Below are 13,502 nucleotides of genomic sequence, written 5' to 3' on the forward strand. Positions count from 1 at the left end.
AACAAAGCAGCACACGTACTGGGAGTGAACTCTCAAAACGTTGCCGCTTGAAAGAAAGCAGGGAGGAAAGGGAAGGAGGGGGAAGGACAGGGTGGTTTATTGTAAGCACCGTGGAAGGATCTGCCCAGTTCAGGGTGGGAAAAGGAATTTCAGAGGGAAGTCCTCCCCAAGGGGGTGGGGAGGGGTGATGGATGGCTTTCTAGCCTGGCATTCTAATGCTCTCCTACCCGCACAACGCATTCCACGTAGGCCAGGCAGCGGGAAACCTGCCAAGAGAGAAAAGGAGAGGACAGGATGGGCGGGGATCACCGCATCGAAAATGCCACCCTCTGCCAGCAAAGCCTCACCCTGCGCAGGGCAGGGCTGCAAGCCCACAGAGCGGTGCAGGAGGAGGAGGAGGGAAAAGAGGGTGGCGGTGATGCTTGACCCTGCCAGAACCTGCCAAAGCATGCCAAGGGCCCACTATGGACAGAAAGTTTGCACAACTTTGCAGTAGGAAGCAGTAAAAGGGCGGCGGGGGGGGAGAGCATAGCTAACAGCGGTTTAGGCTCTAGCAGGTGCTGGGAAGAGCTCACCTTAATTGGAGCTTGGGGAAGGCATTAATTTGTCCCCAGGTGAGAAAAAAGGCCCACAGCTCCTGCAGATTCTCAGAATCAATCAATCAATATTTGCGTGCCCATTCAAAGGAAGGTGGGTGTGAGGCTTGCCTCAGAGAAAAGCTATCCAACATATCTGCAGTTCCATATATATATTTTTAAATGATGTGCAAGTGCACACAAACACCATATAAATAATACTAATTTCTTGCACAAGTATCCCTCCTCTCCCCCTCCTTCAAGGTTGGCACTAAAGGAGAGTGAAAGGAAAACTGTGCCCTAGGGCTCATAGGAGCTGTATTCCAAACCATCTGGAGGGCACCAGGCCGGCAAAGGCTGCCCATGTGATTTGATCCAGAGGTCAGTCAGACTACAACTCCTATCAGCCCCAGCCAATTCAGCCATGGTCATGGATGATGGGAGTTGTAGTACAACAACATTGGGAAGATGTAGGAATATTTGTGTTGAGAATTCCTTAAACAGAAAATCTCCAGGCGACGGACATCGGTGGAAATGGCTTTGATGGACGTGGGCAGGCAGGGCAGAAGAACGGTGAGGCAACCACCTCAGGCGACAGGATCCACAGGGGCAGCAGATCCTGATGTCGATCTTTCTTTTCCCTTTGTTCCTGATGCAGATCTTCCATCCCCCCTTTTCCCCTGCCAGGGAGTGGGACACTATTTAGAGATCTACCTCAGGTGCCAAAATGTATTGGGCCAGCCCTGTGGGTAGGCTGTTATTCCATTCAGTGATTTAAATGCCCAACCAGTGAAATCTCTGCACTGGCTTGTCTTTACACCAGCCTGTGCTAACCTGCTAACCATTTTTAAGGAAATCAGCCCTGAGTGCTCACTGGAAGGACAGATCGTGAAGCTGAGGCTCCAATACTTTGGCACCTCATGAGAAGAGAAGACTCCCTGGAAAAGACCCTGATGTTGGGAAAGATGGAGGGCACAAGGAGAAGGGGATGACAGAGCATGAGATCGTTGGACAGTGCTCTCGAAGATACCAGCATGAGTTTGACCAAACTGCGGGAGGCAGTGGAAGACAGGAGTGCCTGGCGTGCTCTGGTCCATGGGGTCACGAAGAGTCACGACTAAATGACTAAACAACAACAACAAGTGCTAACCTGCACTTCAGAGGTTTTTGACTGCAACTCCCATAATCCCTGGGCACAGGCCATTTTGGCCGGGGCTGATGGGAGCTGGAACCTAACAACATCTGCTCTAGAATCATGCCTGCTTCATTCGGTGTCCATCAGGAGCACACACTGCCAGCCCTACTAACAAAAAGCAGCAACAACCTTGGCCATAGTAGTTCCGGCAATGGTGACTTCAAGGTTGGATTGTTGCAATGCACTTTATGTGGGGCTTCCCTTGAGCTTGACCTGGAGGGTGCAGTTGGTACAGAATGCTGCAACACAAATGCTGACAGGAGTGAGGCCCCGTCTGCACATAACACATCTGCTCAGAGAGCCGCAGTGGTTGCCTATCTGCTGTTGGACTAAGTTCAAGGTGCTACTATTACTAATGCCTTTAACGCCTTGGGATTGGTTTACTTGCAGAATCGCCTTACCGCTTGGCTGCTTCAATCTGCAGAACTAACACTGTCATAGGTGCTGCATAATACTTATTGCACACTCCAAATAAATCAATCTTACAGCACCTACACTCCCTGCCTATTGATATTAAGCCTTTGCTATATTCTTTTTGGTGCTTGCTAAAAATATATTTGTTTAGGCAAGGCTATCCAGACATGCAGAAGTTGCTTGTATTTCATCTCTTTTCAGCTACTGTTGATTTTAGTGATCTCTTGCATCTTTTTAAAATATCTTACTTTTACTAGTCTTTTTTTAAAAAAATTGAGGATGTTTTGTTTTTATATTTTTTGTAAACCACTAAGAGGTTTTCTTACAATCCAACAACATACAGTCACGGGAAAAAGAAAGCGCACCCTCTTTGAATACTGTGGTTTTACATATGAAGACATAATAACAATCATCTATTCCTTAGCAGGTCTTAAAAATCAGGTAAATACAACCTCAGATGAACAACACATGACATATTACACTGTGTCATTATTTATTTAACAGAAATACAGTGGTACCTTGGGTTACATATGCTTCAGATTACATACGCTTCAGGTTACAGATTCCGCTAACCGAGAAATAGTACCTCGGGTTAAGAACTTTGCTTCAGGTTGAGAACAGAAATTGCGCGGCGGCAGTGGGAGGCCCCATTAGCTAAAGTGGTGTTTCAGGTTAAGAACACTTTCAGGTTAAGAACAGACCTCCAGAACGAATTAAGTTCTTAATCCGAGGTACCACTGTAAAGCCGAAATGGAAAAGCCATGTGTGAAAAATTAAGTACACCTTATGATTCAATAGCTTGTAGAACCACCTTTAGCAGCAATACCATGAAGTAATTGTTTTCTGTAGGACTTTATCAATCTCTCACATTGTTGTGGAGGAATTTTGGCCCATTCTTCTTTACAACGTTGCTTCGGTTCATTGAGGTTTTCTGGCATTTATTTATGCACAGCTCTCTTAAGGTCCCACGCAGCATTTCAATTGGGTTGATGTCTCAATTTTGACTGGGCCATTGCAACACTTTGATTCTGTTCTTTTCTCCTTTTTTCTCACTACAGAACCATCTACTGTAGATTAGAAAAAGAGTTGATTCAATCAAAAGAGAAAGCTCTCTCTAAAATTGCTGGAAGAAATATCAACAACCTCAGATATGCAGATGACACAACCTTGATGGCAGAAAGTGAGGAGGAATTAAAGAACCTTTTAATGAGGGTGAAAGAGGAGAGCGCAAAATATGGTCTGAAGCTCAACATCAAAAAAATGAAGATCGTGGCCACTGGTCCCATCACCTCCTGGCAAATAGAAGGGGAAGAAATGGAGGCAGTGAGAGATTTTACTTTCTTGGGCTCCATGATCACTGCAGATGGTGACAGCAGCTACGAAATTAAAAGACGCCTGCTCCTTGGGAGAAAGGCGATGGCAAACCTAGACAGCATCTTAAAAAGCAGAGACGTCACCTTGCCAACAAAGGTCCGTATAGTTAAAGCCATGGTTTTCCCAGTAGTTGATGTATGGAAGTGAGAGCTGGACCATAAAGAAGGCTGATCGCCGAAGAATTGATGCTTTTGAATTATGGTGCTGAAGGAGACTCTTGAGAGTTCCATGGACTGCAAGAAGAACAAACCTATCCATTCTTAAGGAAATCAACCCTGAGTGCTCACTGGAAGGACAGATCGTGAAGCTGAGGCTCCAATACTTTGGCCACCTCATGAGAAGAGAAGACTCCCTGGAAAAGACCCTGATGTTGGGAAAGATGGAGGGCACAAGGAGAAGGGGACGACAGAGGACGAGATGGTTGGATAGTGTTCTCGAAGCTACCAGCATGAGTTTGACCAAACTGTGGGAGGCAGTGGAAGACAGGAGTGCCTGGCGTGCTCTGGTCCATGGGGTCACAAAGAGTCGGACACAACTAAACAACAACAACAAAATGTATAAACTTCTGTTGTAGATTTGCTGGTGTGCTTGGGATCCTTATCCTGTTGCATGACCCGATTTTAGCCAGGCTTCAGCTGTTGGGCAGATGGCCACACATTTGACTGCAGGATACTTTGGTATACTGAGGAGTTCATGGTAGACTCAATGACTGCAAGGTTCCCAGGTCCTGTGGCTGCAAAACAAGCCCAAATAATTACCCCTCCAGCGTGCTTGACAGTTGGTATGAGGTGCTTGTGCTGATATGCTGTGTTTGGTTTTTGCTAAACATGGCGCTGTGCAATATAGCCAAACATCTCCACTTTGGTCTCTTCTATCCAAAGGACGTTGTTCCAGAAGTCTTGTGGTTTCTTCAGATGCAACTTTGCAAACCAAAGCCATGCTGCCATATTATTTTTAGAGAGACGAGGCTTTCTCCTGGAAACCCTTCCAAACAAACCATACTTGTTCTGTCTTTTTCTAATTGCACTGTCATGAACTTAAACATTTAACATGCTAACTGAGACCCATAGAGCCAGAGATGTAACTCTTGGGTTTTTTGCAATTTCTCTGAGCATTGCAGGGTCTGACCTTGAGGTGAATTTGCTGTGACGTCCACTCCTGTAAAGATTGGCAACTGTCTTTAACATTTTCCAATTTTGAATAATCTTTCACATTGTAGAATGATGGACTTAAAACTGATTGAAGATGCCTTAGAACTCTTCCCAATTTCATTGGCAGCAGCAGTTGCTTCTCTAAGAGCATTGTATCATCTTTGCTTTTATAGAAGTGGGCACACCTGCTGATGATCAATTAAGCAAGGGCATTTTATTAGCAGTCCTTGTCTGCTACTTAGCCTCTTAATTCATATGGAAGCAGTAAGGGTGTACTTAGTTTTTCGCACATGTTTTCTCCATCTTGGCTTTAATTCTGTTTAATAAATCATGACACGGTGTAATATGTCATGTGTTGTTGTTCATCAGAGGTTGTGTTTTCCTGATTTTAAGACCTGCTAGGGAACAGATGACTGCTATTATGTCCTGATATGTAAAACCACAGAATTCAAAGAGGGTGCACTTTCTTTTTCCCATGACTGTATATATGTCGTTAAATAAAATAAATAAACAAAACTGCAACACTGCTGCTATTAACAAATTCATCACCCCAGGTAAACAAATAATTCTGAGGCCAGATTATAAGAGAGGTGTTCCCAGTTGGTAAGTCTGGGCACCGCTCTGCTCTCTTCCAAAGCATCTCTTCGGCTCAAGCTGTGGAGCTCAACAAACTGCAACTTGAGACCCAGCTATGGAAAAGACACATCATGTTGCTCCACCAGTTTCTCACTCCCTGTGCCTGGTCAGAATCCTATACTCACAACATCCAAAACAGTTCCCATCAAAAAGTTTAAGTTCATCAGACAAACTTTGTCACGGTTGGCAGAGGGTGACTCAAAGCTGATGAGAAGCAGAGACTGAAATTTACATGGCCTCTTTGTAGCCATGCCAGTCCTTCAAGAAGCTTGCAGCAAAGGCCATAGCTCAATGGTAGAGCATCTGCTTAGTATGAAGAAGGTCCCAGGTTCAAACCCCAGAAGCACCAGATCTCACGAAACTCAAGGTGCTTGCCATTCTACAATGCACCCAAACGTTTTGTTTCCTGGGAAACTCTGTTAGAAAACCACTGTTTTAACCTCTGCAGCTGTTACCTGCAGGCATTTGGATATTTTCCCACACTGTTTTTCTTTGAAAGTTGTTTTTGTATTATTATTATTATTACTACTACTACTACTACTACTACCCCTATTTATATGAATTTTGAATTGTATTTGGGGGGAAAGGGAAAAAAAACTGGGCAGTGACACTTATGTGAGAGAGGGGAGGAAGAAATAAGGCAGTTTTATTTAAAATATAAACATGTTGTGAATATATAAATTCACATAGCACATAGTTCCGCTATGGAATTTGCTCCTGCCTGAAACGGCTCACCCCGTCGCGGGGTTTCAAACCGCCAACCTTCTGATCGGCAAGTCCTAGGCTCTGTAGTTTAACCCACAGTGCCACCCGCGTCCCAAAAGTAGAAGATACATGCCCATTAATTAGTCAGTCATGCTGCAGTTGACGAAGTCCTACTATGTTCAGAGTGATGGAAAAGGATATCTGCACTGGGTGCCAATCTGTTACCAGGCCACGTTCAAGGTGTTCCTATTGGTATTTAAAGCACTTATTGGCTTGGGACAAGTTTACTTGCCCCATATGAGCCCACTTGACTGCTTCAGTCCATGAAACTATTACAGGTGCCACATTAATACTTGTGGACCCTTACACTTCGGAACTCCCTGCCTATTGACATTAGGCAGACACCTTCACTGTACTCTGTTGGAGACCACTTAAAACATTTCTTCTTCTTCAGGGAAGCCAATCCAGACACAGAAATGTTAATGCGTTTGAATATCTTTTACTGTTAATTTTAATTATTGTCAATGGTGTTTTGTTTTGTTTTTATTATTTATTATTAAATCTGTATTTATATTTCTTGTAAACTGCTTAGAGATTTTAATATAGTCAAATGTCTTATAAACGTTGTTAAACAAATAAATAATCCTCAGGGAACCTGCATAAAGAGATTCAGCAAGCACCTTCTGTTTTAACCTTTAAACGCTTGCTGGAATCTTTTCTATGCCCATATTTCATTAGTTCTGGAAGCGGCATTTACACCATATGCAGGCTCAAACATACAATGTCAAGTGAAACCATGGGGGAAATGGAATAGGCTGTTGTGTGAATGCAGCCTCTGCTGTCCGCCAAGAGGCTAAACAGGCAGTTTCTGACTGACTTACCATTGTTGCAGTGGCGCACACAGTCCTGGAAAACGGCTCGCCACTTCTCATGCTCCTTCCCAGTCATCACGCAGAAGTAGTAGTGCCGGGCGTAAGGGTGCCATAGGATGAGAGGGAACTCTGTGGGGCATTTGAAGACAGAGGTGTTGCCTGATTTGGGTGCAGAACCTGGGGGACAGAAAAACATGAAGAGACAGATGTGACAGTGGCAGAGCTAGGAAGAAACCACTTTCAAAGCTTGGCACACATCATGTGATTTATTCCTGACTGGAAAAACACACACAGTCAGAGAGGCCAGCAGACGAGGGCATTTGCGCTTATGTGATGTGGGATTTACACATCTGGCTAGTCGGTTGAGAGAACAGGATGTTGGATTTGATAGGAAGATCTCTGTCGCTACTCTGCATCATTCCCCATGCTGAATCTTGCCTCCTTCCCAAATGGGTAATTCAGTCACTGCCTAAACACAAGGAATATCTGGCCTCAAAGAAGACTGCCCATTGCACTTTTGAACATTGCAACTCCCCGCCAGGAAGCCAGGGCACAGCAGAAACTCACACAGGGAAGTGGAGTCACCAGCGGCTGGGAAAGCCCATTGTTCTCTCCAGTCCTGCCTGATACACAGACTGTGCAAATTCCCTCCTCATGCAGAGAGGTAGCAACTAGCAAGAACTACCTTAACTTTTAGGAGAGCTTACCCATCACATGTCCATGTGTTGCCTCTGTGGGGCAGCACTGCTTAGATTGGAGATTCAGCCAGATCACACAGAGAATTGCCCCCCCCCCCCCAGTGCTGGCAACACACACTTTGCTCTTCCCCAAACTGGTGCCCTCCAGATGTTGTTGGACCCGGTGACTGCCATTGGTCCCAGCCAGAATGGCCAGTGATGATGGGAGTTGTACTCCAGCAACATCTGGGAGGGCCACAAGCTTCGCCATCCTCCTCCTTACAAGGTCACTGTCAGAACTGCAACACCAATCACTTTTGGACCCTTGAAAGTGCTATACCACTGCTGGGAAATTTCAAACCTGGGGGCCAAATGTGGCTCTCCATGCCTTTTTAGCTGACTCTTGGAACCCTCCCCAAGCCACACCCCTCTCCACAGGCCACACCCACACAGGCCCTGTTTCACACTCCAATTATTTTCGCCTAGCTGGAATGTGCTCTTCAATTTTGACGCCTCTTCTTTGTTTGTGTGGAGGGTAGAGAGGGGAGTGTGTAGAAACCACAAAGGAAAAATTAAGTTTGTTGCTACACCCACCACTGGCATGTGGCCCTCAGAAGCTTGTCCAAAAGGGAATGCGGCACTCGGGTGGAAAAAGCTTCCTTGCCCCTGCACTATGCAAAAGTGCAGTAGTAATTATTGCCACTGAAGCGCGGTGCAAAGAAACAACAAAAGAAAATACATTTAAAAGAATTGGCATATTTTAATCCGCCCTACCCATTCAAGGACCAGTAGTGATGTATGGAAGGGAGAGCTGGACCATAAAGAAGGCTGATCGCCGAAGAATTGATGCTTTTGAACTGTGGTGCTGGAGGAGACTCTTGAGAGTCTCATGGACTGCAAGAAGATCAAACCTATCCATTCTGAAGGAAATCAGCCCTGAGTGCTCACTGGAAGGACAGATCGTGAAGCTGAGGCTCCAATACTTTGGCCACCTCATGAGAAGAGAAGACTCCCTGGAAAAGACCCTGATGTTGGGAAAGATGGAGGGCACAAGGAGAAGGGGATGACAAACATGAGTCTGACCAAACTGCAGGAGGCAGTGGAAGACACAAGTGCCTGGCGTGCTCTGGTCCATGGGGTCACGAAGAGTCGGACACGACTAAATGACTAAACAACAACAACAACAGCCCATTCAAGGAGTAGGTCAGAAGCCATGCTTGGATTCAGTAGCTTGAACAAGAGTCTTAGCGAGAGGCAGCAGACTAAATAACTAGATAAATGTTTCCACTGCAAGGCGCAGATTTGTCTTGATTTGTCTGCCACATGCTGCTGAGGGCAGGCAAACGTGCAGCCCATCTGCCACTTCTGGATTTGATTGCAGATGGCAAGCTCCCTGGAGGCCAGGCAAAGGAAATGGGAACATCTGGGAGGCAGGGATTAGGGGAAGGACCACAGCTAATGTGCTGGATCAGTGCATGGCCACAAGGATGGACTGGAGCTGGAGCTTAATAGGGACGACTTGGGGAGCAGGTTTCTCGTCTTGTGGGTGCTCCAGGACCCACTGCTGCCACTTGAGGCACAGATGGCCACGCTGACACAGAGTGCCTTCTGTCAAATCAGACTAGTGGCCCGGCTACAACCCTATTTGGATATAAATAACTTGGCTGCTATGATTTATGTTCTAGAAACCTCAGGACTGGACTACTGCCATGCTCTTTACACAGGGCTGCCTCTGAAAACAGTGCAGAAGCATCAAATTAGTGCAGCAGCCCAGCTGCTGACAGGTTCAAGGCAAACAGAACATATAGCACAATCTAGGTTAACAGCTACACAGTCCAATTCATAGTGCTTGGTTGTCTTTTAAAATAAAAATAAAAATGCATAAATAGCGTTTTTATTGGCTTTCCAAAATGCAGAAATAGATGTTTATTTTTTAAGTTAGATTTATTTATTTTTAAGTTAGAGGCTTACATATATTGAGAAGGCACAAAGTGCTGGTTTTGACCTATAAAACTTTATAGATCAGGATCCCAGTATATTCTAGAATTCCTCTCAAAAGGGGAACATACCCATACCTTTATGTCGTCACCTGAGGCCCTACCCTGGGCCCCTTCTCTGAATGAGGCTCAGAGGGTGGTGACAAGAGAGAAGGCAGCCTTTCCCTGTGGCTCTCTTGAGTGAGGTCTGCCTCGCCAGGTAAAAAGCTCACCTTCCCATCCCCAGGCATCTGACAGACTTTGATGATGTTTTTGCTGCCAAAGCTTTCCACAGTTTTCTACTGGAGAAAGATTTGTTTTTAAATGAATAGTATGTGCTTTCATATGACTATGAATGTTATGGCATATTTATGTTTTTTAAGTGGGTTTAAACCACTTTGATAGGGACGTGGGTGGCGCTGTGGTCTAAACCACTGAGCCTAGCACTTGCCGATCGGAAGGTCGTTGGTTCGAATCCCCGCGATGGGGTGAGCTCCCGTTGCTCAGTCCCAGCTCCTGCCAACCTAGCAGTTCAAAAGCACACCAAAAAGTGCAAGTAGATAAATAGGTACTGCTCCGGTGGGAAGGTAAACGGCGTTTCCGTGCGCTGCTCTGGTTCGCCAGAAGCAGCTTAGTCATGCTGGCCACATGACCTGGAAAAACTGTCTGCGGACAAATGTCGCTTCCTCGGCCAGTAAAGCGAGATGAGCGTCGCAACCCCAGAGTCGTTCGCGACTGGACTTAACTGTCAGGGGTCCCTTTACCTTTAAATCACTTTGATACATCTGCGCAAAGAGTGAATAATGAGTTGAAATGAATAAATTTTTAATAATAATATAAGCTCAGTGGCAGAGCACCTGCCTTGTACACAGAAGCTCCCAGGCTGAATCTTCTGTGGCTTCCAGTAGGGCTAGGAGAAAATCCCTGTCTGAATTCTGGAGAGCTGCAGCCAGTCAGTGTACATAGTAGCACTGAGCAAGCCCTCCAGGCCTGTCCCCAGGCCACGCCCCTCTCCTCAAGCCACACCCCTCACCAGCCCTGCTTCTCATCCTCCTGGAGTGTTTTTTGCCTGGCTGGAATGTGTCCTTGAACCCTGATGATGCCTCTTGCTTGCCTGGATGGAGGGCAGAGAGGAGTGTCCTGAGTGTTTGCAGAAATTAGCCTAACTGTACAAATGCAACATTTACTGTGCATTGTTGCTCCTCTCACTTCTGATTCTGACCCACGGCACTAGGGGCATGTGCCCCGCAGAAGGTTGCCCAGAAGCACATGCAGCTCTCGGGAAGAAAACGGGATGCCCAACGTTTTACGCAGGTCTAAATAAAAATCCACAGATCAACAAAACCCTGCAACCATCATAAATCTCCTGTGATGTTTGCAACAATCCTTGATTTCCCTCTGCACACTTTCACCTCTTTGGCCGTTGGTCCAACTGAATAGCCTCAGCTGTTCCCTGAAGAGGTGACCTCATCATCCCAAGCGGGAACCTGCCAGGCCCTGGGCAGCCGGCCTTTCTCCAAACAAATGTCTTTTCAGGCTTCTTGAAGGTCCTGCTTGGAAACGGACACTTCTCCTTGCACCCCACCCACCAGCCACACTCCCTGACTGCGGTGGTTTTGCAAGCCAGCCGTACACAGCTTGTGTCAAAGCCTGGCAATTCACACAAGGGCCAGGCAGCAGGTTTGCTTTCCCTTGTGAGCTGAGGCACTAGCACACCTCACCTCCCCACCCACCTCAAAACAAGGAGAGGGCAGACGGCAGGCTGGAGACATTATGAATCATAGAATCATAGAGTTGGAATAGACCACAAGGGCCATCGAGTCCAACCCCCTGCCAAGCAGGAAACACCATCAGAGCACTCCTGACATATGGTTGTCAAGCCTCTGCTTAAAGACCTCCAAAGACGGAGACTCCACCACACTCCTTGGCAGCAAATTCCACTGTCAAACAGCTCTTACTGTCAGGAAGTTCTTCCTAATGTTTAGGTGGAATCTTCTTTCTTGTAGTTTGGATCCATTGCTCTGTGTCCGCTTCTCTGGAGCAGCAGAAAACAACCTTTCTCCCTCCTCTATGTGACATCCTTTTATATATTTGAACATGGCTATCATATCACCCCTTAACCTCCTCTTCTCCAGGCTAAACATGCCCAGCAATACAATACAGTTATCGTGTCCAATGTAACGTTAATGACATTTCAGTCATGATCAAGATGCTGCATGCTGGGCATCTCTGGTCTACATATTAAAATAAGAATTTAAGAAGAGCCTTGCTGCATCAGGTCAGTGGTCCATCTAGTCCAGCATCCTGTTCTCACAGTGGCCAACCAGAGGCCCGTGGGAAACCTGAATGGAACAGCAGCTCTTCCTGCTTGTGACTCCCAGGACTGGTATGCAGAGGCCCCCTGCCTCCAGCAGCAGAGGGAAACCATATCCGCTGTGGCTAATAGCCACTAATAGCTTTGTTCTCCATTAACAGATTAGCTGAGGCTCCCCGGATACTTCCTATATCCAAATGAGGTGTATTAAGTAGCCACATCATATTCTAGATCAAATAGGCCAGACTGTGCCACTTCACAGTCTCATTTCAAAACAGAGGCAGATGAAAGCATGGATGATTATTGGGAGCAGTAAGCAACTTGCTCCCAATAATCAAAAGGGCCTTAGTGATCGTAATTAAAACAAGAAGCTGGCCAGTCATTAGAGCTTTGGAATTTGCCTGCAGCTTGAAGGATCGACATTCTCATCCAGAACTGAGGCCCAGTTTAGGACGGGGAACCCATATACCAGGAGTGGGGAACTTTATTCAGCCCGAGGGCCACATTCCCTTCTGGGCAACCTCCTGGGGGCCGGTAGTAGGCAGAACCAGAGGCAAAAGTGGGTGGAGCGAAGAATGTAGATTTTAGCTCTGAGCAGTAGGGCAACGTCAACAAACACTCCCCTCCATCCTCCACCCAGGCAAACAAGAGGCATCATCAGAGTTCAAGAACATATTCCAGCCAGGCAAAAACTCTTAATAAGTGCACAAGATCAGTGAAAGGTGTGGCTTGCGGGGGGGGGGGGGAGGGTGTTCCAAGGGTTAGAAATATTGGCCTGGAGGGCCACTGTCACTGCCTGGGCCACACCTCAATGGCATAACATTCACCTTCTGTGCAGTTGGCTCCAGGTTCAACCCCCAGCATCTCCAAGCAGCGCTGGGAAAGTTCTTTGTCAAAAACCCAGAGAGCCACTGCCAGTCAGTGCAGACAGTACTGATCTAGATGGGCATGCTCATCACCCCTGCTATGCTCCTTTGAGCCCTAAGACAATGGAGCCATCTGGCACCAAGAAGGTGAAGGATGGGCAGTAGGACTCACCTGGCAAATTGCTATTGACCAGGTCCAGGTATTGCTCCAAGGAGGTGAGGATCTTGTAGCCAGCACTGTTGATGAGAATCCGGGGCTGGAGACCTCTCTCATAGGCCTGCGCAAGGAAGAGAACAGACGCATACCAAGGAATGTCCCAAAGGCAAATCAGATCTGCTGGGCCACTCAAGGTTCTGGACCTTTGCTCCAGCAATATCTAGGCCCTGCAAATCCTTCAATAAAGTTAATTGTCTTTCTGCAATTAACAGAACTTAGCAGATCAGTCAAAGATCCACCCCAGACTGTATAAGACCCCTCACTTACCTGCCAGTACTTTCCCAACACATATAGGGAACGGAATATGACTAAAATTCAGTTTTAATGGAAGACTCCAAACAGGAAGAAAAGTCCCCAAAATTGCCATCAAAACTAGATGAGCTCAGTCAGAACTGGTCTGTAATGTTGTGGGCTATACTCAAAAGGCAGTCTGCATGCATGGATATTGCTCCACACCCCCTGATGCTGCCTTGATAACCCTATACTGGATTTGATGTTTATGGTTTGCAGACCAAATAAAGTGAAAATGA

General features: G+C 46.4%; 2 protein-coding genes across 2 annotated transcripts in view; one reads left to right on the forward strand and one right to left on the reverse strand.

The window, feature by feature from the left end:
- The window catches only part of SLC31A2 (solute carrier family 31 member 2), a 989,995-nt gene that overhangs the window by 36,608 nt on the left and 939,885 nt on the right, over positions 1 to 13,502 (forward strand). The gene's annotated exons all lie outside the window — the stretch shown is intronic.
- The window catches only part of NIBAN2 (niban apoptosis regulator 2), a 95,559-nt gene that overhangs the window by 22,167 nt on the left and 59,890 nt on the right, over positions 1 to 13,502 (reverse strand). The window contains exons 4-5 of the mRNA XM_028715169.2: positions 12,928 to 13,033; positions 6,932 to 7,099 (exon numbers count right to left, since the gene is read on the reverse strand). Of these exons, the coding sequence (XP_028571002.2) occupies positions 6,932 to 7,099; positions 12,928 to 13,033 (274 nt within the window). The remainder of the gene's footprint in view (positions 1 to 6,931; positions 7,100 to 12,927; positions 13,034 to 13,502) is intronic.

Source organism: Podarcis muralis, chromosome Z (assembly GCF_964188315.1).
Source record: "Podarcis muralis chromosome Z, rPodMur119.hap1.1, whole genome shotgun sequence".
Lineage (NCBI taxonomy): Eukaryota > Metazoa > Chordata > Lepidosauria > Squamata > Lacertidae > Podarcis > Podarcis muralis.